This window comes from Strongylocentrotus purpuratus, unplaced genomic scaffold (assembly GCF_000002235.5).
Source record: "Strongylocentrotus purpuratus isolate Spur 01 unplaced genomic scaffold, Spur_5.0 spur5_scaffold_16, whole genome shotgun sequence".
Classification (NCBI taxonomy): Eukaryota; Metazoa; Echinodermata; class Echinoidea; order Camarodonta; family Strongylocentrotidae; genus Strongylocentrotus; species Strongylocentrotus purpuratus.
The window spans coordinates 1,586,865-1,611,587 of record NW_022145601.1 but is presented as its reverse complement, the minus strand read 5'-3'; the positions used below and the strand labels follow the sequence as shown (position 1 = coordinate 1,611,587).

Here is a 24,723-nt window from a genome sequence, read left to right as displayed (position 1 = left end):
ACATTGTGTTAATATGTTGTTGTTAATAAATAAATTCGAATTCAAAAATTCAACAACAAAAAAATAAAATAAAATAAAATAAATAAACTGTGTTGTTATCAGGGGCGTCGCTAGACCTTTGTCAGTGGCTGAGGGGCCGGGAAGGTGTAGAGACCACCGATTACCGACACAACTAGCCACCAATTACCGACAAATATATTAATGCCAATGTCTACAAATTAAACCCTATAAATACGGGGCCAGGAACTAATTTATTTCTCAGTTTTTCCCGTCCTGCGCGAAGCGCGGAAGCTTTGACACTTCATTAAGCGGAAGGTTTCAAGTTTTATTAAATTATTAGAGAAAGAATACGATTCGTTGTATCATGTCCTTGTGTGAATTCAGTCTTCCCCTCCCGTGCGCGCGAAGCGCGGAAGCTTTGACTTTTAAATTACTTTTAATCCTTGTCTGAAATAATTTTCGCCCATCCCGCGCGTAGCGCGGAAGTTTTCACGTTTTATCATATTATTAGAGAAAGAAGACGATTCGTTGTACCGTTCTCGATCGAGTCTTAAGCCTAGTCTGAATTCAGTTGCCCCCCTCCTGCGCGAAGCGCGGAAACTTTGCTGTTTCATTTAATTATTAGAGAAAGAAGACGATTCGTTGTACCGTTCTCTACTCTAATATTTTATTCCATTTGTATACGACATACTTTGTAAAAAATATTTATATTATTCATGTGTTATGTTCGATCTTGTGTTATATTGTTATATTTTATGTAATCATGCTTGATACATTACGTTTTACTTGTTATTATTTTTGCTGTTAATAAACTCAAACTCAAACTCAAACTCAAACTCTTAATCCTTGTCTGAATTCAGTATCCCAACTGGGCTCCTTAAAGGTATTACAAAGTTTTGGGAAATTTTGAAAAATGGGTGGATGGTGATTCTTTACAATTTTGATATATTTGGATGCCCCTGTAACAGTCTTAACCAGCAGTCTTAAAGATACATTCACATACAAGACGGTAAACAGTGTCGCTATAATGGTCCGACGTTACTGCGATTCTGAGCAGATTTAGCTTTCCCCCCTCCGATGGAGCATGAAATCCCTGCAATTTAGATTTTTATTAAGCATAGCCAGGGGCGGCGATCCCGGGGGGGGGGGGGGGGGGGGGCGGGGGACCCGTCCCCCCTCAATTTTTTTAGGGGGGGGGGGGGGCTCATTATACGCCACTGCTTCCCCGTCCCTCGCATTTCGTCCCCCGGTCATGAAAAGAAATCGCCGCTCATGAGCATAGCCTATGACTAGTCAGCTCCTTGGTCATTGAAAGTGTACATATTTAATTGTTCATTTAAAATGCTATCACAAGTTCTTCCAGAATCGGGTCATAGTCAGATGGTGAAGTGTGCAGCAGGCTTAAGTTCTTTATTTCATATGTAGATGTTAATTTACCTTCAATTTCTGGCTTGCAAGTTTCTCTCTCAGCCGAGTCCTGTCTTATCAGATTTGGAGAGCCTTTATCAGTGCCGCTCAGACCATCGTTTTGTTTTACGATAATATCGTCATTGTCAACACTGATTGAATTACTGCTCAGGCGTCCGTTCGTCACATCCTCATCTTCCCCGAGGTCCTCTTGTGATGGCATATCATCAGGTCTGGAAAACATTTTGATAACATGCATAATATCCTAGATATAAAGACATATAAAGAATACGGGCCATTGCGATTAGGGAAGAAAATTTAATTCTTATTATGTAAGATCATTTGGATGAGAAATAGAGACAGGATTTTGCAACAAAAATAAAAGTCGAAGAGTAGAGGTAAATAAGGAACCCAATCATGTAGAAATCAGAAGAGATCAATTCAGGCCCCAGAAATGGTATAGGGTCAAATGTGAATATGGCATTAATCGACTAAAATTAAAACAGAACTAGTGATTCAAAGATGCAATAGCAAAAAGAAAATATATGATGAGACTAGAAATTATGTAATTTTTGAAAAAAGAATTAAAAATAGTTTAGGGGCATTAAAATGGTAAATATTTATTAACATCAGGTTTGAGGAGTATGAAGAGCATTATGTAGACAGAATATTCTGCCTATCATTTAAAAAAGATTGCACAGTAAAAATTACATTATTTTGATCTGATATGATTTTTAAAATCTTCTTTAATTCTTTATATACCAAAGCAATAATCCCTCTGTCACATGTATTGTGTGATAAATATACAAATGATTTATTCCAGTATCAAACACGGTTTCCAGTGCAAGATTCATTTTCACTGGTGTTAAATGGGCTGTTTTGGAGCTATTTAAGACTAGAAGTGGTGGGTAATTTTGCAATGCTATTGTGTTGCACAAAGCAATAATTTAGTAAATTGTTGCACATTGTCCTTATAGACAGGTAAAGAAGAAAACCAGAGTTGGTCCCAAAGGACATTAACTTACATCTTTTCACGAGCAATCTTCTTCAAAGTCTTCTTCAGCTCAGCATCTCTGATGCAAGACAGCGGTGTTCGACATTGTACATTATCTAGGTCTATGGACGCTCCATTAAGAACCATGTAGCAAAGTGCAGCGGCAGCATTGTTATCCACTCCACAATCTCTAAAACGCTCACGAATCTGGAAAAAAGTACAGAGCATCAAGTCAATCAATCTTTGCACAAATGTAAAGTGATTTGGTATTTTTAATTGGAACACCGAGTTAGGATACTTAAAAATATAGGACCACTGGATATTATTTGGGGAAAGGTACAAGTTGCTTCAGAAAAGATGTTTATGGAGATTCCTCCGAATGAGTATTAATATATTGGATTCAAACTAGAATCACAAGATTTGTTGTTTAATGACTAGATGGAGTCAGTTGCTATCGTATATGAACCTTAGCAGTCGAACCGAACGTTGCTTTTGAACTCCTTAATTTTAATGGTGGCAGCAGTAGGAAATTATCCCTAGCAATTAAAATGATGCGTCTCATGAATTGGCACCAATTTATCTGCAAGAACTAATCAAAGAATACAAACCCTCACGCAATCTACGATCATCTTCACAATTAAGCCTCGTGTCTACTTCGGTGTCAACTCTTTCTTTATGGACATCGCTCTTTTGCAAAGCTTCTGCTGAACTTTGGATCAAATTACCTTCAAATGCCAAAAAGTGTCAAACTGCTAACTAATTCAAAACTCGTCTTAAGACGCATTTATTCAAAAACTACTTTTGATGATTAACTTACTCTGTATATTTCATATGTATTGTTATTCGTAGGTTTATTTGCACTTATTTGTTTTGTTTAATATGTAATTGTTTATCATTGTATTTTGTTTGTTATAGCGCTCAGAGACGTCGGTGGTAAGCGCTTTATAAGCACTGTTTATATTATTATTATTATTATTTATGTTTTGGATTTTAAAAAAATGCACCCACGAATTGTGGTTTATTTCAAATGACTCAGTAATTTTAGTTTTGGGGAATATAATTTCTGTATCAAATTTATTTTCTATTACTGCACACCGGGCTTCTACTATGAAACACTCCTACTCTTATCTATTGGCACACACACACGTAGACAAACCTTCCTCAGTGTAGGGGTGTCTTTGATAGAACTTGGACGAAGCTCAGCAGTGCCGACAAGGAGGAACAGGGCAGTGTAACCATCATTACCTCGAAGATTGATATCAGCACCCTGTGACACCAGAAACTCTATGCTGTGGGATTGTCCTTTATGTGCGGCCAGGTGTAGTGCTGTATCTCCTTGCACGTTCCTAGCGTTCACATCCAACCCATGATCCTTCCATCAGCATAAATATACAACTTTCATTATTTGGTCATTTTAATAGATAAATCAGTTTCCTCCTTATCTAAATAAGAAATTGATTTACCTTAATTGGATTTCATGTAATATCTGAGTTAAATGAGAAATGGGAGATAGTCTTTATGTTAAAACAAGAGATTAACATTGCATGTGTCTCTTGTATTGAAAGCCTAAATGTACATGTACAAGCTTCTACTAAACAAATACAGTTGACTTTCAGGTACATGTATCTTTACACATAGACCATATCATAACAACTACAGATATTCAACTGTCATATATCTATTCCAATCCAATACATTTGTAAAATCAGAAGTGCACAAACATGGAAAATCAAAACGAGTTACATGCAGACGGGGAAATGTTTTTTCTAAAACATTAACATTTGCTTTTATGTTTCATACTTGTCTTGTAGCTTACTATACGGGAGAGGTACATACAGTCCTAACTGAAATGCAAACGCATAATATTTGAAAATCATACATTTTTAGCAAAGGCTTCAAAATTACATAACTGTTTCCATTGCAAGATCAATCTATACTGGTATTAAGATCGTTTTCATTGAGCTAATTATCAAGACCAGAAAATGTGTAATTTTTAAGAGCCATTGTGTACACATTGCACAAAGCAATCCTTCAGTCAATTGGTGCCTACTGTTTTGTGCAAAATTGCATGTATGGCAAAGTAGTGACAATGCAAAGAGGGTACAAAGAAAGCAACAGAAGTGTTAAATTCAAGATTATCACCAACAATTGTGTCTTTTGCATTCCAGACGGGTCTTTATGTGCCTTAACATTTTGCTAGCCTAGGATATATGAGCGTCCAAGTAAATTACCTTTACAGCCATTACAACCTTCATGACTTCTACATGGCCTTTGACTGCACCGATATGCAGTACGGTGTGGCCGTCATCCCATGCAACAACAATAGATTGAGGGCAACTCTGTGCAATCAACTCAGCAGATCTAAAATGTATAATGAAAGAAAATGAAAATATCTAAGATCAGACAGGAAATTTTCATAATCATAAGTTGATGGATGTAATCTCTTTTCTAAAGATCCTTGCTAAACATTTAAAAGAGTGACCGCACCCTTTTCCTGGCCCCCTGCATTTAAATCAAGATAACTTGTCAAATGGATTTGCCATTGTTCAGAAAGAGAATATAGCCCATTGTACAACACATGATTTGGCAAGTAGAAATGGGCTCTAAATATAGCACTATTTGGGGGCTTATTGACTACAAATTCACAAAAAGTCTTTATTTTTCTGAAAACAGGTACAAATTTATTCATATGCTTGCAATCACTGTGAAGATATGACCCCCTCTTTATAAAGTGTCTTGCTCTTTTAAAAAACATACTCTTTTTTCCAACATTCTTACACCCCTGAAAATCACCCCTTTTATTTGCATGACATTTTTAATGGTCATGCGTACAAATTCGAGATCATTATAAATTGATACGACCAGGGGAGTACTTATTCTGGTTTGTCCATTAAAGCTGCATACTGTAGAGCTGTATACTGTCTCTTGTCAGCCAGAGTCACATCGAGGTCTGGAACTTTTACCAATAGTTCAACGATATCTACCTTGCTCTTCGTTATAGCATAATGGAGGGGAGTATCTCCCTCTGTATCCTTTTATCAAAGTAATGGAAGTTATGTAGCAATTATGTCATATTCCCAATTCTTCTATGCTCGTAATTGATTGCCTAATTGTATGATAGGTATTCCAATCAACTGCAATATCATGTGTAGTAAATACTGTCAGTTACCTATCACCAAGGTAAATGAATTCATGGATGTAATAGTTGTATTCTTAAAAGATATTAACCGCAATTTATTTCATGATCAGGATGACTACTCCCAAACAATTATCTCATTCCTCTCCTCAACTACTTAATTTATAATTTACCAATTTCTTTGAATTTCAGAACATCAACTTTTGTTATCTTTATCTTTTTCAGGGGTGATAGTGAGCACTATAAAAAAAAAAAAAAAGGTTTTCAACCACGCCCCCCTTGAGTAAAAAGAAAAGAAAAAAGGATTTGGGGAAGAAAAAAATGGCATCTTACGAAAATGCCCCCCTTTTGAGTGAGAAAATTGGGTTAAAAATAGAGAAAAATCAGGAAGATAAGGGAAAATAAGGGCGAAAATCTGGAAAATAGAGGTAAAATCGGGGAAAAAAATGGGCAGCCCTATTAGGTCACTCTCACATCTATAGAAATACATACCTGTACATTAACGTCACATCCATGATTAATCAAGACCCTTGCACAGTCAACAAACCCTTTGTAAGCTGCTTGATGGATCGCTCTCCGTCCTTTATCATTACCTCTGTTTATATCTGCTCCTTTACCAATCAAATACTTTGTGATAGCTGGTTCATCACTGTGGTATGGTTTAAAAATAAAACACACATTTACAAAGAGAGGGTTCTGTACTAAAAGTAATACAAAAAAGAAGGAGAAGAAGAAGAAAGAAAAAAAATCAACATTTTTATTACGCTCAATATTATGTTTCTTAGTACAGTACTATACCCTGGCATTATAGCTGAGCTACCCTGATAATGCACTCACGGAAAATATTCATTACCGGATACCATTTACATCACATGGGTGGAGAGTAGAAAACATAGATTAATATTTTGCCAAAGGACATCAGTGGGCTGCGGCAGGACTTAGAACCATGTGATCCACTAGACGTACCCACTAAAGTATGAGAATTCTACAGGGCTTTGGCTGTACATTGTATATCACATCAGACATGTATCTGTCAAAATTGCAAGACACATGCTCCAATCTCTCTGCAGTAACTTCCTATACTAACCGGATTCCTAAGTTCAACCCTAAAACAAACACTATACCTAACCCTAGCCCTAACCTAAGCCTTACCTAAAACCCAAACACAACCCTAACCCCTAAGGTCTCGTTCAGATATGACAGTGTAATACATTTCACATTATTGTGACTTCTATGTAAAACACAGAGCTCGTTGAATATGCACAGGACATTAGTTGCCCACATTTTCCATACATCGATGTACAAACAAACATCAGCGTTTGTTTTCTTTGCGGTGAGCCTTAACCCTTTACATTCGACAAGAAATTGTCAAACCGATTGTCACCATAGCGATTGTTGCTGGAGCAAATGTCAGTTAAATGCCTGCCACATGACCTACCCTCCGATAGAGTAATGAAGAGGAGTGTCCCCATCATCATCCGTGATTTCTATCTCAGCCCCTGACTCAAGAAGTGCCTGGACTACTTCAAGATGACCCTGGACAGCTGCTCCGTGTAGGGCTGTCTTCCCTCCAATTTTTGCATTTGCCTGTGATATAATAAGCATGAAAGTACAGAGATATTTGCCTAAGGTAGCCTCACTAATATCAATGTGGCTCTTCCCGAGGGACTTGCAATTATCATTACCCAAGCATTACCCATTTAATTCACTTGAGAGCGACAAATGTGGAAGAAAACCATGTGCAAGGATACAAGCATTGAGCCGGGATCAAACTGGGACCTCTGATATATATATGACAGTAATGAGTGATACCACGATGCTTGCCTTTGAAGGATGTGATGTGTAAAAAGATAAACTACATATCAATAAAGCAGCTTAGAACTATGTATTAAAGTTGCAATAATAATACTTCTACTGGGAACTCGATGTACATTATAACAAATTCAACTCCGTATTGAAAGACATATTGGAAAACAAGAAAATGTCAAGTGCATAAAACTGTCATGCTTTTTGTCAATGGGCAAGATTCACAAAAGTGTAATGCCCTGAAAGTATTTGGATTTACAGTTTTTATTTAAAATAGGTTAACCTTTTCTGGTGATATTGATAAAATCTCCACGACACGTTCAACATTGCCTCTCTTAGCGGCCTTGATCAGTTGCGATTCTTCACCTCCTTCGCCTGAATCACTATCGGATGAGTTGCCAGCTTCTGTCTTGAGTAGTGATAGCAATGATTTGGCGAGTCCAGTTGGTCCACTTCCATCTGGATCAGTAATAGAAGATACCAATAATAACAATATTAACATGTGAATGGTACAAAATACTACGCTTCTAAGCACTTTACATTGTAATTATTATTATATACCAGAATCATTGGATTCGGTTGCTAACCCCCACATTAATAATAATGATAATACATTTTATTTTTAAAGCGCTTAATATAAATGTTTCTAAGCGCAAGAAAAAGATGAAAGGAAAAGGAAGGAAAAGTATTGAAGTAAATGGCAAAGAAGAATATGACATTACACAAAATAATGAATACATCGGTATTAATTAAAATTATAGATAAACCAGATATGGACTCAGAGTCTAAATATACAAAGTGAAATGTGAAAATGGAACTTACAATCACTGCTTACAATAACTTGGTTTTATTACATTACCTCCTTCGCCTGAATCTGTCCCGAGTAGTGATAGCAAGGCCTCGAGCATTTCAGTTTGTCCACTTCCATCTGGATCAGTGATAGAAGATACCAATAATAACAATAGTAACATGTGTATAGTACTTAATACTACGTTTCTAAGCACTTTACATTGTAATTATTATTGTACCAGAGTCATTGGATTCGGTTGCTAACCCCCACATTAATGCTAATGATGATACATTATATTTATAAAGCGCTTAATATAGGTTTTCCCGCCCAACTTCGTAAACTTAGCATCCGAATTAACATTATTTCATTCAAGTTTGTGCGAAATTGAATGACTATGTGGATCAACATTCAAAAAGCTAATTGCGTCATTCAAGTTGATTTAGTAGCATGCGATTTCATACTCTTGTCACGGAGACGTGCACAACGAGCATTCAATTTAGAAAAGCGGGCAAAGAGCATTCAAATTCGCGCCGGATAGACGGTGGTATGTCTTCGTGCATTCAATTTCGTGATTAGGCACACATTTGTGACATTTGTGCATTGCTTTTCATTTGATGTTAATTTGTCACTTACTATACTTCTGTTATAGGATTTCCCGGCCAAATTTGCGAGTTTGTAATTCAAATTAATTTGTCTTGCGTTCAAATTCGACGGTTTTAGTGCAGTCAGGTATATCTCGGGTTTATATTCCTTTTTCTAGTTTTCAAATCTATGGAATTTTCGTTAGAATCTACGTATGTTTCATTCAAATTAATGAACAATGTGCTTCTTTCGCTATTTGGTCATTCGATTTGGCGCAACACGATTTTCTGACAACGCGACGGTGTACTTTTAGCATTCTAATTCATTTGTAGCTTTCAAATTAGCACTTTGTGCACTTAAATTTATGGTCAATATACATTTCTCGTTTATTACACACTTTTTATAGCTCATTCTTTTCTTTCAAGATTGTTTTTTCATGTGTATTTCATCATATTGCATTTTCTTGCATTTATACACTTATACTTATTAGATTTATCTGATATTCATCAGCCTTTAAGTTTGATTGTTGAGAAGAAAAAAACGACTTGCATCTACGGACCTGAAGGTCTCAGTATATTTGTAAATGTTCATGTAAGGAAGTTGTTTGTCTTATGTTTCATCATAAATTTATCATAATTTCATCATAATTTCATTAGGGAAGAAGGGTACAATATTGTGACTGGGGTAGGGACTAGAGTCAACAATTTGAACATGATTAATTATTTAGCCATGTCTTTAGCTATCGATCTGCTAGCGGGCAAGTAAACTATGAAACTCTTTAAGAAAAACAGAGGAGTGTACTGGGTAAAAGAGACGATGTGAATTACTTTTGTAAAATTCCGAGTCTGTAGTAAAAAGGGGCGATTGAGGGTAGCCCCACCTTTCCCGGATATATGAACATGTCCGTGCAGAAATGCCATATCCCTTGATTTCGCCCCTTCTTTACTTTATTTCTGACTACACCCATCTGCATTATCCTGAAAATAACTAAATGGAATAACATCTTAGACCCCAATGGCAAATCATGCATTTTAACTGCATTATTTAAAAACTGTAAACGTTTGTTGCAATTCTTCCCCCTAACATTCAACTTGAATAAAAATATTACGAATACGAATGACAGGTGTTAATTTGAATGATAAAAATTACGCTTCGACAAGTAAATGTTAATTTGAATGCTAGTTGAGCAGTTTCTAAATTGAATGACAGATCTATGAAACCCTTCGACCAAAATCCTAAATTAAATACAAAAACTGGAAAATTGAATGATAATTGGCATGGCAGAGCCGATCTGCGCTAACTTAAATGCAAAGTAAATGAATTCAAATGACAAACACGCGAATTTGGCCGGGAAATCCTATAACAAATATGAAGATATGAATAAAGAGATGTTTCAACAAAAATAAAAAAAGGTCGAAAGAAAGAGAAAACATAAAATGCAATATAAATATATCGGACAAATAAGAAGATTGTAGAATGTGAAATCATGTCAGAAAGGATTATAGAGAAAGAGAATAAATGAATGAACATGAAACACTGAATATCCGAAAGAACATCGAGTCGCATACTATGATTATGAGGTCTAATGTTAATTTGAATGACCTGATTGCAAAAGAGGTTGCCCATAGACGAAAATGAAACCGCAATACGCCAAAGAATTCACCTCCCACCCAAAATTGGCGAAATTGAATGACCCTTACGCATTTTCAAATTGACTGAACCGAGCTTTCTTTTGAATGTGCATGTGTCGAAAATTCGGTGACTCGAAACGAAATTGAATCGACAAGTTTAAAAATGAAACAGGGGAGCAACGAGTGGAGAAAATTTGCTCGACCATGAATGCGCGTTAATGAAATTGATTGCTGCTTTTACAAAATTGGCCGGGAAAACCTATATTAATGTTTCTAAGCTCAAGAAAAAGATGAAAGGAAAAGGAAGGAAAAGTATTGAAGTAAATGGCAAAGAAGAATATAACATTACACAAAAAAATGAATACATCGGTATTAATTAAAATTATAGATAAACCAGATATGGACTCAGAGTTATAATATACAAAGTGAAATGTGGAAATGGAACTTACAATCACTGCTTACAATAACCTGGTTTTATTACATTACCTCCTTTGCCTGAATCTGTCCCGAGTAGTGATAGCAAGGCCTCGAGCATTTCAGTTTGTCCACTTCCATCTGGATTAGTAATAGAAGATAACAATAATAACAATGATAACATTTGTATGGTACTTATTTACTACGTTTCTAAGCACTTTACATTTTAATTATTATTATTTACCAGAGTCATTAGATTCGGTTGCTAATCCCCACATTACAGTGAGATAACTCTCTGCTCCCTGGGGAGTATTTCGGCCAGGCACCATTTTGCAAGTTCATATGCCAATCCAAACACATTGAAATTCACTTCCTTCCGGGTAACCATTTAACACCAGGATGGAGAGCGGCAAACGTAGATTAATATCTTGCCATCATTGATAACATGTTTTATGAAGCAGGGTCCGATGTTCTCGCCTTGGTGCTAATATCAAATATGGGAGGACTACAGCGAAAGTTGCCTAGGGAAAATTGTCTCTGACAAGGTTAGCAGCAAGGTTATTAAATATCCCAACCAACCTAGCTTGAGGTCTGTAGATTCAGCACTCTGCTCGTCATCATCTGATGAGTTCTTCTTGACGAGGATCAAAGAGCAGGGATGCCATGACCACATTTTCTCCAAACCAATCAATCGCACCCGGCTGTCGTACTGTGAATCAACGTTTATCACTGTCCCTTCCATACCTAGACACTGAAAACAGACATGAAGTAATGTTTAATAATCCATTTTGCACGTAGTGAAACATCTTTAAAACGAACATCGAACGTCTCACATCGAAATCCCAAGGCTTTATCCTCTCCAAACCAATCAATCGCACCTGGCTGTTGTAACGTTCAGTCCTCGATACTAAAATAGAGTATCGAGATTGAAACAGAGGTGATGTAACGTTTAATATACTGTCAAATCTGTCTACAGCGACCGCCCAAGGGAAACAAAAAATGTGTTTGTTGTAGACAGGTGGTCTTTGTAGACAGGTTTCTTCAGTACATGTTTCAATTATAAACCATTTTCAAGGGAAACAAAAAATATGCTTGTCGTAGACAGGCTGGTCACTAAAGCAGGTTGACTGTATAAACAGATAACGTTAGAGAGTATTCATTTTGATGAGTAACTCTCACGTGACACTCATAATCACAAGGGTGCAATATATCTTTTGTTTTTGGAGAAAGGCTACAGAATTATTAAATACAAGCTTTTGCTACCAGTCTTCCAAGAAAAGCAAAGTTGAACATAGTAATCATATATAAATCAAGTATCGAAACCTTAAAGAACACTTTAATATAAGCATACTCTCATTAAAAGAAGGTATTATACTGGTCCAACTCTTTGTATTAAATAGTATATTGTATTTGATCCGTAGTGAAATGGGATTTCATATTAAAAATTTAATCCTGGGTCCCAAAGAGCTTCCTAAAAAGACCACAAATCGACATTCAAAAATATGGTAAGACCTTCCTATGCCATAATCACCAGTGGTTCCCTGAGTAGTAACCGTACTTTTCCAATGAAAGGCCACTAGACGTCATGTCTCCCAAAATAACACAAGTTGAAAAAAGTGTGAAACAATTATTTTTATTTTTGCCTAAAATGAATGGTCAGCTTTGATTGATTACAATTTTGATCTATACAGGGTTTAGATGTCTTGCGACATACTGATTTATCTTTATGAGAGATTTGAATTCTTAATTATCGCCAAGCCAATCATATTTCAATATTTTGTTTCCAGCAAATGCATGTGCAAGTATGATAAACTTGGTACAATGCATTAAACATTTGTGAAGTAATTTGTAACAATATAATCAGTCCATTCCTTAGTTTATTTTGCTTTTGGCAATTCCTTTCATAAGTAACATTTTCGAAGTGGGGGGAGGTTTTACATTTAGTTTTCTTCTCTGGTTCATGCCAAACCCAAGCACAGTGGGGCTCAATTGCTGGTATCAGACTTGGTACTTTTTGAGCACATAAAGTGTTAACAAGTCATACAAAACTTCATATTGTATAGAAGTTTTGTTTTACTGACCTTTTCCATGCCATCCGACCATCCATTTCGACTGCTTTCTTGAACATTCCTCACAAACGTCAAGTCTTTACTGATCTGCACACGGTCTCCCTTACCTAGCCTAGGAACCTGGACATATATAAATATAAATACAATGGAGAAAATGATGAAAATGATACACTTTGTTAAAGAGAGAAGAAAGAGAGAGAGAGAGAGAGATTGTGTAATATAGAGGGTGTGGGAAAATGTGCTTGGGTGTTAGAAAAGTACGGTTTGGCGCATGCAGTAAGGAGGGACAACGGTATTAAAGGGATTACATTTGGAAAATCTGAAATTAGGCAAGTGTTATATGCAGACGATATGACAATATTTTTGAAGGATATTGATTCGGTTAGAAGGTTGCAATATATTTTTGAATCATTTGAACAAATTAGTGGTCTTAAAGTGAATAAAACAAAGACACATTTTATGTGGATGGGTGAGGATGAGAACAAACCTGATGGGCCTTTATTTGGAAATTTGGTTAAGGAAATACATATTTTAGGGGTTAGTTATTCATTAGATCGAAGATTAAAAGATGATTTGAATTATAAAGAAATTCTAAGTAAAATAAAAAATTGCTTGTATGGTGGAAACAAAGAGATTTAACTATTATAGGTAAAATACATTTGCTAAAAACTTATGCGCTTTCAAAATTAAATTATATTTCATCTCTCGTTATTGTCCCTCATTGGGTATACAAAGAAGTTGCAAAAATTTCATTTTAATTCATATGGAGGGGGAAAGATAGAATTAAACGGGCAATAATGTATCAGGATTATGACTTTGGAGGATTAAGAATGATTAATTTTGAAATGTCCGTTAAAATACAGCGCATAATGTGGATAAAACGTCTTTTATATGGAGAGAAAAGTTTGGGATGGAAATTGTTTTTTGATCATTGCTTACAGTTTGTGGGTGGTAGATTTATTTTTTTATGTGATTATGATTTAAAAAAGATTAAACTCGTTTTAGATATTCCACCATACTATATGGAAATGTTGCAAGCATGGCAAGAGACAAGTAATTTAAGATATTTGGAGGGTTATATTAATCCAATTATTTTTAATAATCAGAATATATGTATTAATGGAAAAAGTATATTTGATAGATACTTGTTTGAAAGAGGGATTGTTCAACTGAATCATTTGGTTGAGAAAGGTCATGTTAAGTCTGTTTAATATTTTATGAACCTCGGTATGAAAGGTAATAATTTGCTTATGATTATTGATATTTATGATGCGATACCCAGGTTATGGAAGGATGATTCAGGGTTAATAGAATTCCTCGAGGTTGATTTGATAAGCTTTAATACTTATTTCCATATTTCTAGTAAAAAAAATACAGTTTGTGGATGTGGGTTCAAGAACAATCTATGATTATTTTATCAAAGCACTGCAACAAACGTATGATTTGCAGGTAAGGGATGGGCAAAATGATTATGATTTTATAGATAAAGAATTAAAAGAAATATTTGTTAGACCAAGAATTACAATACTCATTAGAAAACAACGTGAATTTCAATTTAAATTATTGCATGGAGCCATATACACTAATGAGCATCTTCATAGATTTGGTTTTGTTGGTGATAATTTATGTTCGTTTTGTAAGCAGGAAATAGAAACATACAAACATTTATTTTTATCTTGTGGGAGCGTTCAAAGGATATGGCAGGCTTTAATTGAACTTTTTGAGTTAGATGAAATTAAAGATTTAGAATGGCGAGATATATTTGTTGGGTTGGTAGGTAGTTCATATAGAATAAAAATGTGTAATACTATCATTTTCATGGTGAAGTATGTTACATTTATGTCAAGATCGGGGGGGGGGGGGGCGAGTACTAACTTTAGAAAAGATGAAAAAAAAGCATTTTTAAGTATAGGGATGAGGAAAAGAAAATAGCAATTGAAATGGGAAAGCTGGGATCACATTTCTTAAAGTGGGAGTAGCTTAAGATTAATTAAGATTTGTTTTCTTCTCCACCGTGAGCCTGTTAAAAGCGTAACTCTATTTTGCGGCCTGGATAACTTATTTAGTATATTTTTCTTGAGTTGAGAATGTTGGCAGACATCCACTGAGTGAGTAGTGTGTGTGTGTGGGGGGGGGGGGGGTGGGTGGGGGTGAGTATGTTTGTGTGATAGAGGGTGAGTATGTTTGTGTGATGTAGGGGGCAGGGAGGGGGCAGGGAGGGGGCAGGATTGTTTCAGTAAAATTACCTCCAGATTTGTTTAAGTTTTTTTTTTGTAATATATAAGTGAATAACATTTACAATTGACATATTATGTTTAGGTACTTATACGTTTACTTTGTTGCTAAGTTATATTATACTGCAAATAAGTTTTTGTTCAATTATGTTTATGTAAAAGCATCAATATTGAACACATTTATTTTATTCAATTGTATGTCATGGTTTGTATTACACATCTGGAGAAATAAAACAAAATTGTTTAAAAAAAAAAAGTGTGTGTGTGTGTGTGTGTGTGTATGCATAACAGAGATATAAAGAAGGGGTAAGCAAGAGAGGGTAATAGAGGCAGAGGGAGGGACAAACCATGTACAAACAGACAGAAAGAAAGAGACAGAGATGGGGAGTTACAGTGAGTAAATATGAAAACAAAACAAAAGTGCGTGCGTGTGTGTGCGTGTTCGTGTGTGTGTGTATGCATAACAGAGAGATAAAGAGAAGGGGGGTAAGCAAGAGAGGGTAATAGAGGCAGAGGGAGGGGCAAACGGTAGACAGAGAGATAGGAAGGAAAATAAAGTGAAGTCTAATTTGAGCAAACGTAAATACATACAATAATTTGTATAGACTATAGACCATGTACATCCCTCAATAAAGAAACATATAAATAGTCATCATCAATGATATTTCACTCATTTATGTACATTTTAGACGATGATACTCAGAAAATTTCTCTGGCAACTATTGCGTGGCGCTTTATTTCTTGAAAAGTACATGTATAGAGTTAGTTTTAGGGCTAGGGTTAGCAATAGTGTTGGGTCCAAGGTTAAATTTAGAAATTACTGCTGAGCACTTGTCGCAAGAGCAAGTGACGTACAGCTTAAGACCATACCTTGTTCAGTACATCTGGATTGAAGATGAAAGGTTGTTCTTTTCTCTCAGGGTAAGTGACCTCTGCATTCCCGCTTGAGTTGATACCAGTAACCTTGGCAACCTTCCCATACAGCTAGAAGGGTAAAGAGTGCGAAAATATGATCAATGGAATTAGACGGTATTCCACGTGACAATGTTAATTAAATATTTCATTTTATATCAAAACAACCCTATTATACTCTGTATGTTACAGTATATACACTTATCAAACATATACATCTATTTATGTATTTAGATATTGGGGGGGGGGGGTACTTTAAATATACTTCATAAAACTACAGGTGTTTGTTTTTACATACAGGCTGTGTAGCTAACTTTACTAATGTTGTTCACAGCTCCTCTGCAACACAAATGATGTGTTCTGCTAAAAATAGATTGTCTTTGTAGACAGGTTTCTTCAGTACATGTTTCAATTATAAACCATTTTCAAGGGAAACAAAAAATATGCTTGTTGTAGACAGGTGGTCACTAAAGCAGGTTTGACTGTATAAACAGATAATGTTAGAGAGTATTCATTTTGATGAGTAACTCTCACGTGACACTCATAATCACAAGGGTGCAATATATCTTTTGTTTTTGGAGAAAGGCTACAGAATTATTAAATACAAGCTTTTGCTACCAGTCTTCCAAGAAAAGCAAAGTTGAACATAGTAATCATATATAATGCAAGTATTGAAACCTTAAAGAACACTTTAATACAAACATACTCTCATTAAAAGAAGGTATTATACTGGTCCAACTCTTTGTATTAAATAGTATATTGTATTTGATCCGTAGTGAAATGGGATTTCATATTAAAAAATTAATATTGGGTCCCAAAGAGCTTCCTAAAAAGACCACAAATCGACATTCAAAAATATGGTAAGACCTTCCTATGTCATAATCACCAGTGGTTCCCTGAGTAGTAACCGTACTTTTCTCATGAAAGGCCACTAGACGTCATGTCTCCCAAAATAACACAAGTTGAAAAAAGTGTGAAACAATTATTTTTATTTTTGCCTAAAATGAATGGTCAGCTTTGATTGATTACAATTTTGATCTATACAGGGTTTAGATGTCTTGCGACATACTGATTTATCTTTATGAGAGATTTGAATTCTTAATTATCGCCAAGCCAATCATATTTCAATATTTTGTTTCCAGGACATGCATGTGCAAGTATGATAAACTTGGTACAATGTATTAAACATTTGTGAAGTAATTTGTAGCAATAGAATCAGTCCATTCCTTCGAGTTTATTTTGCTTTTTGCAATTCCTTTCATAAGTAACATTTTCGAAGTGGGGGAGGTTTTACATTTAGTTTTCTTCTCTGGTTCATGCCAAACCCAAGCACACTGGGGCTCAATTGCTGGTATCAGACATGGTACTTTATGGGAACATAAAGTGTTAACAAGTCATACAGAACTTCATATTGTATATAAGTTTTGTTTGACTGACCTTTTCCATGCCATCGATCCATTCATTTAGACTGTTTTCGTGAAGATTCCTCACAAACGTCAAGTCTTTATTGATCTGCACACGGTCTCCCTTACCTAGCCTAGGAACCTGGACATATATAAATATAAATTCAATGGAGAAAATGATGAAAATGATACACTGTGTTAAAGAGAGAAGAAAGAGAGAGATTGTGTAAGAGAGAGGGTGTGGGAAAGCGTGTTTGTGCTTGCGTGTTTGTGATGTTCGTAGAGTAGACACGAGTTTTTCGAGTTTTTCGAGCCTCTCCCGAATCCCATTGGAACGCGTGATAGAAAATATGGCCAGCAACTTACGTAATACAGGAAAAGGATCTACGAAGAGACCGAGAGCTGATGCCGGTTCGAGCCCCCCAAGCCCTGATACAAACCTGCTTCCGACTCTCCGACGGCTGCTGGAGCAGCAGACAGAGAGATTAGGAGAAAGATTCTCTTCCCTGGAGGCTAACATTAAAGAGCAAATGAAGCATATTGAATCTCAATTCAAAGATTTAAAGGAAGCAATTGATTTTCAAAGTAAGGAGTTGGATGAGATTAAGAAGAAAATGAGGATGATGGAAGCGAAAGCAATGGAAAATGAAGCGGCTCTTCAAATGGAAATTGACAAACTTGCCGTGTACGTGGCAAGAGAGAACCTTATTTTCATGGGACTACCAGAGAAGGAAGGAGAAGACATCAAACAAGTTATGAAGGATTTCTACATTAATAATTTGAAGATGTCAGAAGAAGAGGCCGATGCCGTAGAATATCAGAGGGTGCATAGGATCATGACGAAAACCATGCCACGCCCCATTAAGGCGCGCTTCTTTCGATAGAGGGACAGGGACACCATTATGAAGAATGCGAGAAACCTGAAAGGGACAAGGCTTTCGATACGGGAAGATATCCCATTGAGAATGAGGAATTTGAGGCAAAAGCAGATGCCAGCTCTTTTTGCGGCAAGAAAAGCAGGCAAACTTGCGTACTTCTCAAAGTCTGAACCAAGCAAACTATTCATAAACAAGGTGTGGCTGCCAGTGGCAGCCCACCAAAGATTCATCCAAGGTTTGCGAGAGGAGGGTCAAGATGTCATACGGCCTATGGAGAACTGAATTTACAGCTACCCCAAAGCCATGATTTTGTTTGTGATAACAAGTAGAAGACCTACCACGATTTGATTTCGGATAGTCGAGCACCGTCTTTAATGGAAATCAGCTGAAGATTAATTAAATGCAAGTTTTCGGACTACTGTTGTTGAGTTGTGCGTCACCTAAAGTTTAGTTCATGCGGGAAATCTGCAGATCGAGTCGGTTTCGTTCGTCGAGTTACTCTTTACACATGGGAAGATACAGTGCAAAGTTAAAGCAGGGACTAAAGGGAATATTCTCTGTTCAGCCAAAAGAAGAGATTAATAAGAAATTAGAGGCAAGTGCTCCCGAATGGAAGCTGAGGAGAGGGGATATTGAGTCAAGTTTCGACAATCTTCGTATGAGTTCTACAGTTCTAAATCATTACAAAATAGGAGCATATCAATATGTCAGGAAGGAAAAAGTTGTATGCAACAAGTGTCATCTGACAATGCTCTCGATTTGGCTACGACATGCCTCTAGTCAAGATGTCATACGGCCTATGGAGAGGCAAGTGCTCCCGAATGGAAGCGGAGGAGAAGGGATATTGAGTCACGTTTCGACAATCTTCATTTGAATCCTACAGCTCTAAATCGAGCACTTCATTACGCCAGGAAGGAAAAAGTTTTATGTAACAAGTATGTGCTACAGTGTGTGAAGCAAAAAGAGAGCTACAACTTGTATTGTTTTCAATGGAAATCACGTTTCGACAATCTTCGTTTGAACTCTACAGCTCTAATCGAGCACTTCATTACGCCAGGAAGGAAAAAGTTTTATGTAACAAGTGTAAAGCTCTCGTTTCTACTAAGACATGCCTCAAGTCAAGATGTCATACGACTTATGGAGAACCTGAATTTCCAGCTACCCCTAATTCATGATTTTGTTTGTGATTACAAGGAGACCTACCACGATCTGTTTTCAGATAAGTATCCTTTACTTCATAGATGTGCTACAGTGTGTGAAGCAAAAAGCGAGCTACATGTATTGTTTTCAATGGAAATCACGTTTCGACAATCTTCGTTTGAACTCTACAGCTCTAATCGAGCACTTCATTACGCCAGGAAGGAAAAAGTTTTATGTAACAAGTGTAACGCTCTCGTTTCTACTACGACATGCCTCAAGTCAAGATGTCATACGACTTATGGAGAACCTGAATTTCCAGCTACCCCTAATTCATGATTTTGTTTTTGATTACAAGGAGACCTACCACGATCTGTTTTCAGATAAGTATCCTTTACTTCATAGATGTGCTACAGTGTGTGAAGCAAAAAGCGAGCTACATGTATTGTTTTCAATGGCAATCACGTTTCGACAATCTTCGTTTGAATCCTACAGCTCTAAATCGAGCACTTCATTACGCCAGGAAGGAAAAAGTTTTATGTAACAAGTGTAAAGCTCTCGTTTCTACTACGACATGCCTCAAGTCAAGATGTCATACGACTTATGGAGAACCTGAACTTCCAGCTACCCCTAATTCATGATTTTGTTTGTGATTACAAGGAGACCTACCACGATCTGTTTTCAGATAAGTATTTTTTACAGTGTGAGAAGCAAAAAGCGAGCTACATGTATTGTTTTCACTGGAAATCAGTTGTAGATTAAATTATGTGCAAGTTAATGTGAATACTTTTTTCAGCCAAAAGAAGAGTTTAATAAGATACTAAAGGCAAGCGCTACCTACAAGAGCATATTATGATGGTGTAGAATTGTACGAATGAGCAGCGAGATTCACCCTAACTCAGACAGTAACTGCAACCAGGATTGACTTATAAACTTCAAAGTGATTGTCAGGCATGGACACAGAATAACATAATGTGCAGCCATTTAATAGGTCAAAGACCATTTTGTTACTGTAAAATAGGTTCCTATGACAAAGATGAATAATATTCCAAGATTTACTTTATGCCTTTCATATCATTCTCGTAAACAAAAAAAAGAGTGTGGTAATAGCTGATGAGTTATGTAATCAAGAATGTTACACCAATTAATATGTTATTAAGATTTCTCTTTTCCATAGGAAATTGAGAAAAGAAAAGTACAAGCTATAAAGTATTGTGAACTATACATTGGCCAATGTGAAATGTATGGGTCAAACTAGCCTGTCAGGTATATGAGAGGGATCTTTGTTTAATGTATATAAATATATAGGCCTACATATTTTGTTTGTTCAGTTTTAAAGAAATGATACAAAAATTGAGAAGATTATCGTACTTTTATCAAGAGTTAATATCACACAAATTTTTTTTCTTTTTTTTTTCCTGATAATTTATGACATATAACCGTAGTGTATATGAAATATAAAGTGAAGCCCCGGGTTTCTCATCGTTGTTGGGTATGTGGAAGGCGAGGTTTGATTTTGTTCAACTTCGTCTCCATAATGCCTTACATGTTGAATATCGGAGATGAAGTGACAACATTGAGTTCTTTTTTTAAAATAAAAGATTCTTCAGGCTGATGGTTTGTTTGGCAGGGCTTGTTTATTATTGCTCTGTCAGCGATCTATTGGTATGGAAGAGATGAATTTATTTTTATCCCCATCTACCTCCCCATTAATGAAGGCTGCATGGAGGAGATTTCACGTGCTTTCAACTTGGGGATACTATTGAAAACGACAGGTTTAATGTGGAAGTTTGGAAAGAAAAAATAGAAGAAGATGAAAGAGAGAGGAAAGAGATAGGAGAGAAGAGGAGGAAAGGAGAAGGGAAAGGAGGGAGGGGAAAAGAAAGGAAAAATAATTAGATAAAATGGGGAACGAGGAAAAGAAAAGTACAAGCTATAAAGTATTGTGAACTATACATTAGCCAATGTGAAATGTATGGGTCAAACTAGCCTGTCAGGTATATTATGAGAGGGATCTTTGTTTAATGTATATAAATATATAGGCCTACATATTTTGTTTGTTTAGTTTTAAAGAAATGATACAAAAAATTGAGAAGATTATCGTACTTTTATCAAGAGTTAATATCACACACATTTTTTGTTTTTCCTGATAATTTATGGTATATAATCGTAGTGTATATTAAATATAAAGTGAAGCCCCGGGTTTCTCATCGTTGTTGGGTATGTGGAAGGCGAGGTTTGATTTTTGTTCAACTTCGTCTCCATAATGCCTTACATGTTGAATATCGGAGATGAAGTGACAACTTTGAGTTTCTTTTTTAAAATAAAAGATTCTTCAGGCTGATGGTTTGTTTGGCAGGGCTTGTTTATTATTGCTCTGTCAGCGATCTATTGGTATGGAAGAGATGAATTTATGTTCATCCCCATCTACCTCCCCATTAATGAAGGCTGCATGGAGGAGATTTCACGTGCTTTCAACTTGGGGATACTATTGAAAACGACAGGTTTAATGTGGAAGTTTGGAAAGGAAAAATAGAAGAGAAATGATAAGAGGGAGAAAGGGGAAAAGAAGGAAGAGGGGGAAAGGAGAGGAGAAGGGAGGGAAAGAGAAGGAATAAGCGAGGAAATAATTAAGGAAAGTACCAGTTATAAGTTATAAAGTATTGTTTATGTTTACTACACATTAGCCAATGTGAAATTTTTGGGCTAAACTAGCCTGTCACGTATATGACAATGGTGTTTTTTTTTTTTTTTTTTTTGTTTTTTTTAATTATTGTTCAAACAGAGGAAGAAAAGGATGTATATACATATATACATATTCTGTTCGTTTCTTTAGTTTTAAAAAAATGATACAAAACTTGAGAAGATTATCGTACGTTTACCAAGAGTTAATATCACACACATTTTTTTTTTTTCTTTCTTCAGTGTATATGAAATATAAAGCGAAGCCTCGGGTTTCTCATCGTTGTTGGGTATGTAGAAGGCGAGGTTTGATTTGTGTGCAACTTCGTCTCCATAATGCCTTAAATGTTGAATATCGGAGATGAAGTGACAACATTGAGAAAAAAGGGGGATTTTGCAGGCAATTTTTTTTTTTTTTTTTTTTTTTGCTAGAGGTTGTTCATTAATTGTTCTAACCAAAGCAATAATAATATTTTAATAAGATTGTCGCGCCAAGGGCTGTTGGTTTCAGTTCCCTTTTCTAAGCTTTGCCACTTGTGGAATAAAGGGGTTAAGTATGTGTAGGAGTGAGGTTTCCAAAATATTTCAATGGTGCCAGGTGGTGTTGTTTATTAAGGGGGCTAAAATGCTTGGGGACCGGTCCGGATACATTCCCTGGTGCTATTTCGAATTGGCAGTAGTGTTTCATCATTTGTTTATCATTTTGTGACGCATGATATGCAAATTATATAACTTGGTATTTAAAAAAAAGAAAACAAAAAGAATTGTAGCAGGATTTGTATTACAACCCTAAGCATGCATGCGTGAAGTGAGAAGAAACATTTCCCTCAAAACATGCTTAAACAGTATATTGACTATTTCATTATTTTATAACGCAAATCTATGTAAATTCAGATAGAGGGGTAAATGTATTGATGGTCTGTTGGGGATCTGTTCTCTTTCACGATTTTTAAGTACTTTGTTGTAACGCCTATTTATGCAAAACATAATATCTGGGTAACACGGCTCTTGGTATTACAATGAGCTTTATTGCAAGGTACTTTCCATAAACCTTGCTGGTCTGTTGGGGATCTGTTCTCTTTCACAATATTTAAGTACTTTGTTGTAACGCCTATATATGCAAAACGTAATATTTGGGTAACACGGCTCTTGGTATTATAATGAGCTTTATTGCAAGGTACTTTCCATAAACCTTGCTGGTCTGTTGGGGATTTGTTCTCTTTCACGATATTCAAGTACTTTGTGGTAACGCCTATTTATGCAAAACATAATATCTGGGTAACACGGCTCTTGGTATTACAATGAGCTTTATTGCAAGGTACTTTCCATAAACTCTTTTGAACGTCCGCTTTCTTTCACGATGTATATTCCAACGCCTTTATACAATGCCATAGTATCTGGGTAACGACGGCTTTTTTTAAATATTACAATGAGCTTTATTTCGATAACGCATTCTATGTAAATTCACATATCTTAGTAAATGACTGATACATATTTAAAACTTTTTCTGTAAAGTGAAAACAATTCGAGTATCTGGATAATGGTCCGATCTGTTCACCCAGCCAAAACTATTTTGTTTTAAAGCCAGGTGGTGGTGTGATGTTTTGAGAGGGAGGAACGTGTTGGGATCCGGTATGCATGCTTGCCTATCATTATGTCGGGCTGACGTTTGGTGTTCTTTCGAGTTGTCGGGAACGCCCTTTAGGAGTTTTTTTTTACGGAGTGCATACAAAACGATCAGATGTGTGAGCCTATTCATTCATGGGTGAGGCTTATTATGCAAATTATAGAACTTGGTAAATGATAGCATGATGGGTTCGGTTTGCACGAACAGTTTATTAGGTTGCCGAACTGGTGTCGTTTGGGGGAATTTGGTTTATTGGGATCGTGTTTTTATTTTTAATTAGAAGGTGCGTATTGTAATTAGGTACGCGGGCCGGTCAATTCACTGTAATGCATTTTAGGAAAATCATTTAACTTAGTTATGACGAGCGGGTTCCGTAATACAATTCAAGGCATTTGTTAAGGGATAAAAGCTCTTTGTATTTTGTTTTTGTTTTGTTTAATTAGATTACGGTTATATAACAATACAACGTATTTCTCATCGACTTGTGCAAGAAGAAATGTTCATTGGTTTATTCTGTCATTGGTCTAGTTAAATTGACAGGGAAAGGGGGAGGCTCTTGCTCTCGGATGTTTACGTACACCGAAGAGCAGATTTTGGTTGTTTTGTGTGGGGGTGTTGTGTGTGTAGTGAATATGCTTGTGTGTATGAATGCGTTGGGTTGTGTGGTACGGGGTGGATTCTGCTTGCATTTTTTTATATTATTCGACGATAAGTATGCATATATGTTTGGCTGCAGATAGTTTTTTCTATACATTTGCTCACGGTGGAAATAGATTGTGTGGAAGTTTCTTTGGAGTTTATCGATGTAAGGTTTTGGATACAATTACACATAAAATAACATGGCAGTGAAATTATCTTTCATGACATTAAATGTTAGAGGAATAAGAGATAGGTTAAAAAGAGTGAATATTTTTGAATGGTGCAAAACTAAAAAGAATAGTATAATTTTCTTACAAGAAACATATAGTACAGTAGAGATAGAAGAGCGGTGGAAACAAGATTGGGGAGGGCCAATGTTTTT

General features: G+C 36.1%; 2 protein-coding genes and 2 long non-coding RNA genes across 4 annotated transcripts in view; 1 reads left to right on the top strand and 3 right to left on the bottom strand.

The window, feature by feature from the left end:
• LOC105446584 overlaps positions 1–3,809 on the bottom strand; it is a 29,486-nt gene extending 25,677 nt beyond the window's left edge. The window contains exons 1-3 of the mRNA XM_030986521.1: positions 3,558–3,809; positions 2,433–2,608; positions 1,438–1,640 (exon numbers count right to left, since the gene is read on the bottom strand). Of these exons, the coding sequence (XP_030842381.1) occupies positions 1,438–1,640; positions 2,433–2,548 (319 nt within the window). The 5' untranslated portion in view covers positions 2,549–2,608; positions 3,558–3,809. The remainder of the gene's footprint in view (positions 1–1,437; positions 1,641–2,432; positions 2,609–3,557) is intronic.
• A 1,465-nt stretch (positions 3,810–5,274) lies between these two features.
• On the bottom strand, positions 5,275–16,131 carry LOC100889926 (E3 ubiquitin-protein ligase MIB1-like). Its single transcript, XM_030987639.1, has 9 exons — positions 15,934–16,131; positions 12,842–12,949; positions 11,340–11,511; positions 10,833–10,901; positions 8,203–8,271; positions 7,627–7,802; positions 6,976–7,124; positions 6,030–6,186; positions 5,275–5,433 (listed from the first exon to the last, which is right to left on the bottom strand). Exons 2-9 carry the CDS (start codon positions 12,848–12,850, stop codon positions 5,275–5,277), a joined length of 960 nt encoding a protein of 319 aa, XP_030843499.1. The 5' UTR covers positions 12,851–12,949; positions 15,934–16,131.
• Positions 16,132–22,479: 6,348 nt separating this feature from the next.
• Positions 22,480–23,449, bottom strand: LOC115924435. The gene is made up of 2 exons (XR_004064293.1): positions 23,409–23,449; positions 22,480–23,126 (listed from the first exon to the last, which is right to left on the bottom strand). It is a non-coding gene; the product is annotated as an uncharacterized LOC115924435 (long non-coding RNA).
• Positions 23,039–24,195, top strand: LOC115924436. The gene is made up of 2 exons (XR_004064294.1): positions 23,039–23,111; positions 23,394–24,195. It is a non-coding gene; the product is annotated as an uncharacterized LOC115924436 (long non-coding RNA).
• The last annotated feature ends 528 nt before the right edge of the window (positions 24,196–24,723 follow it).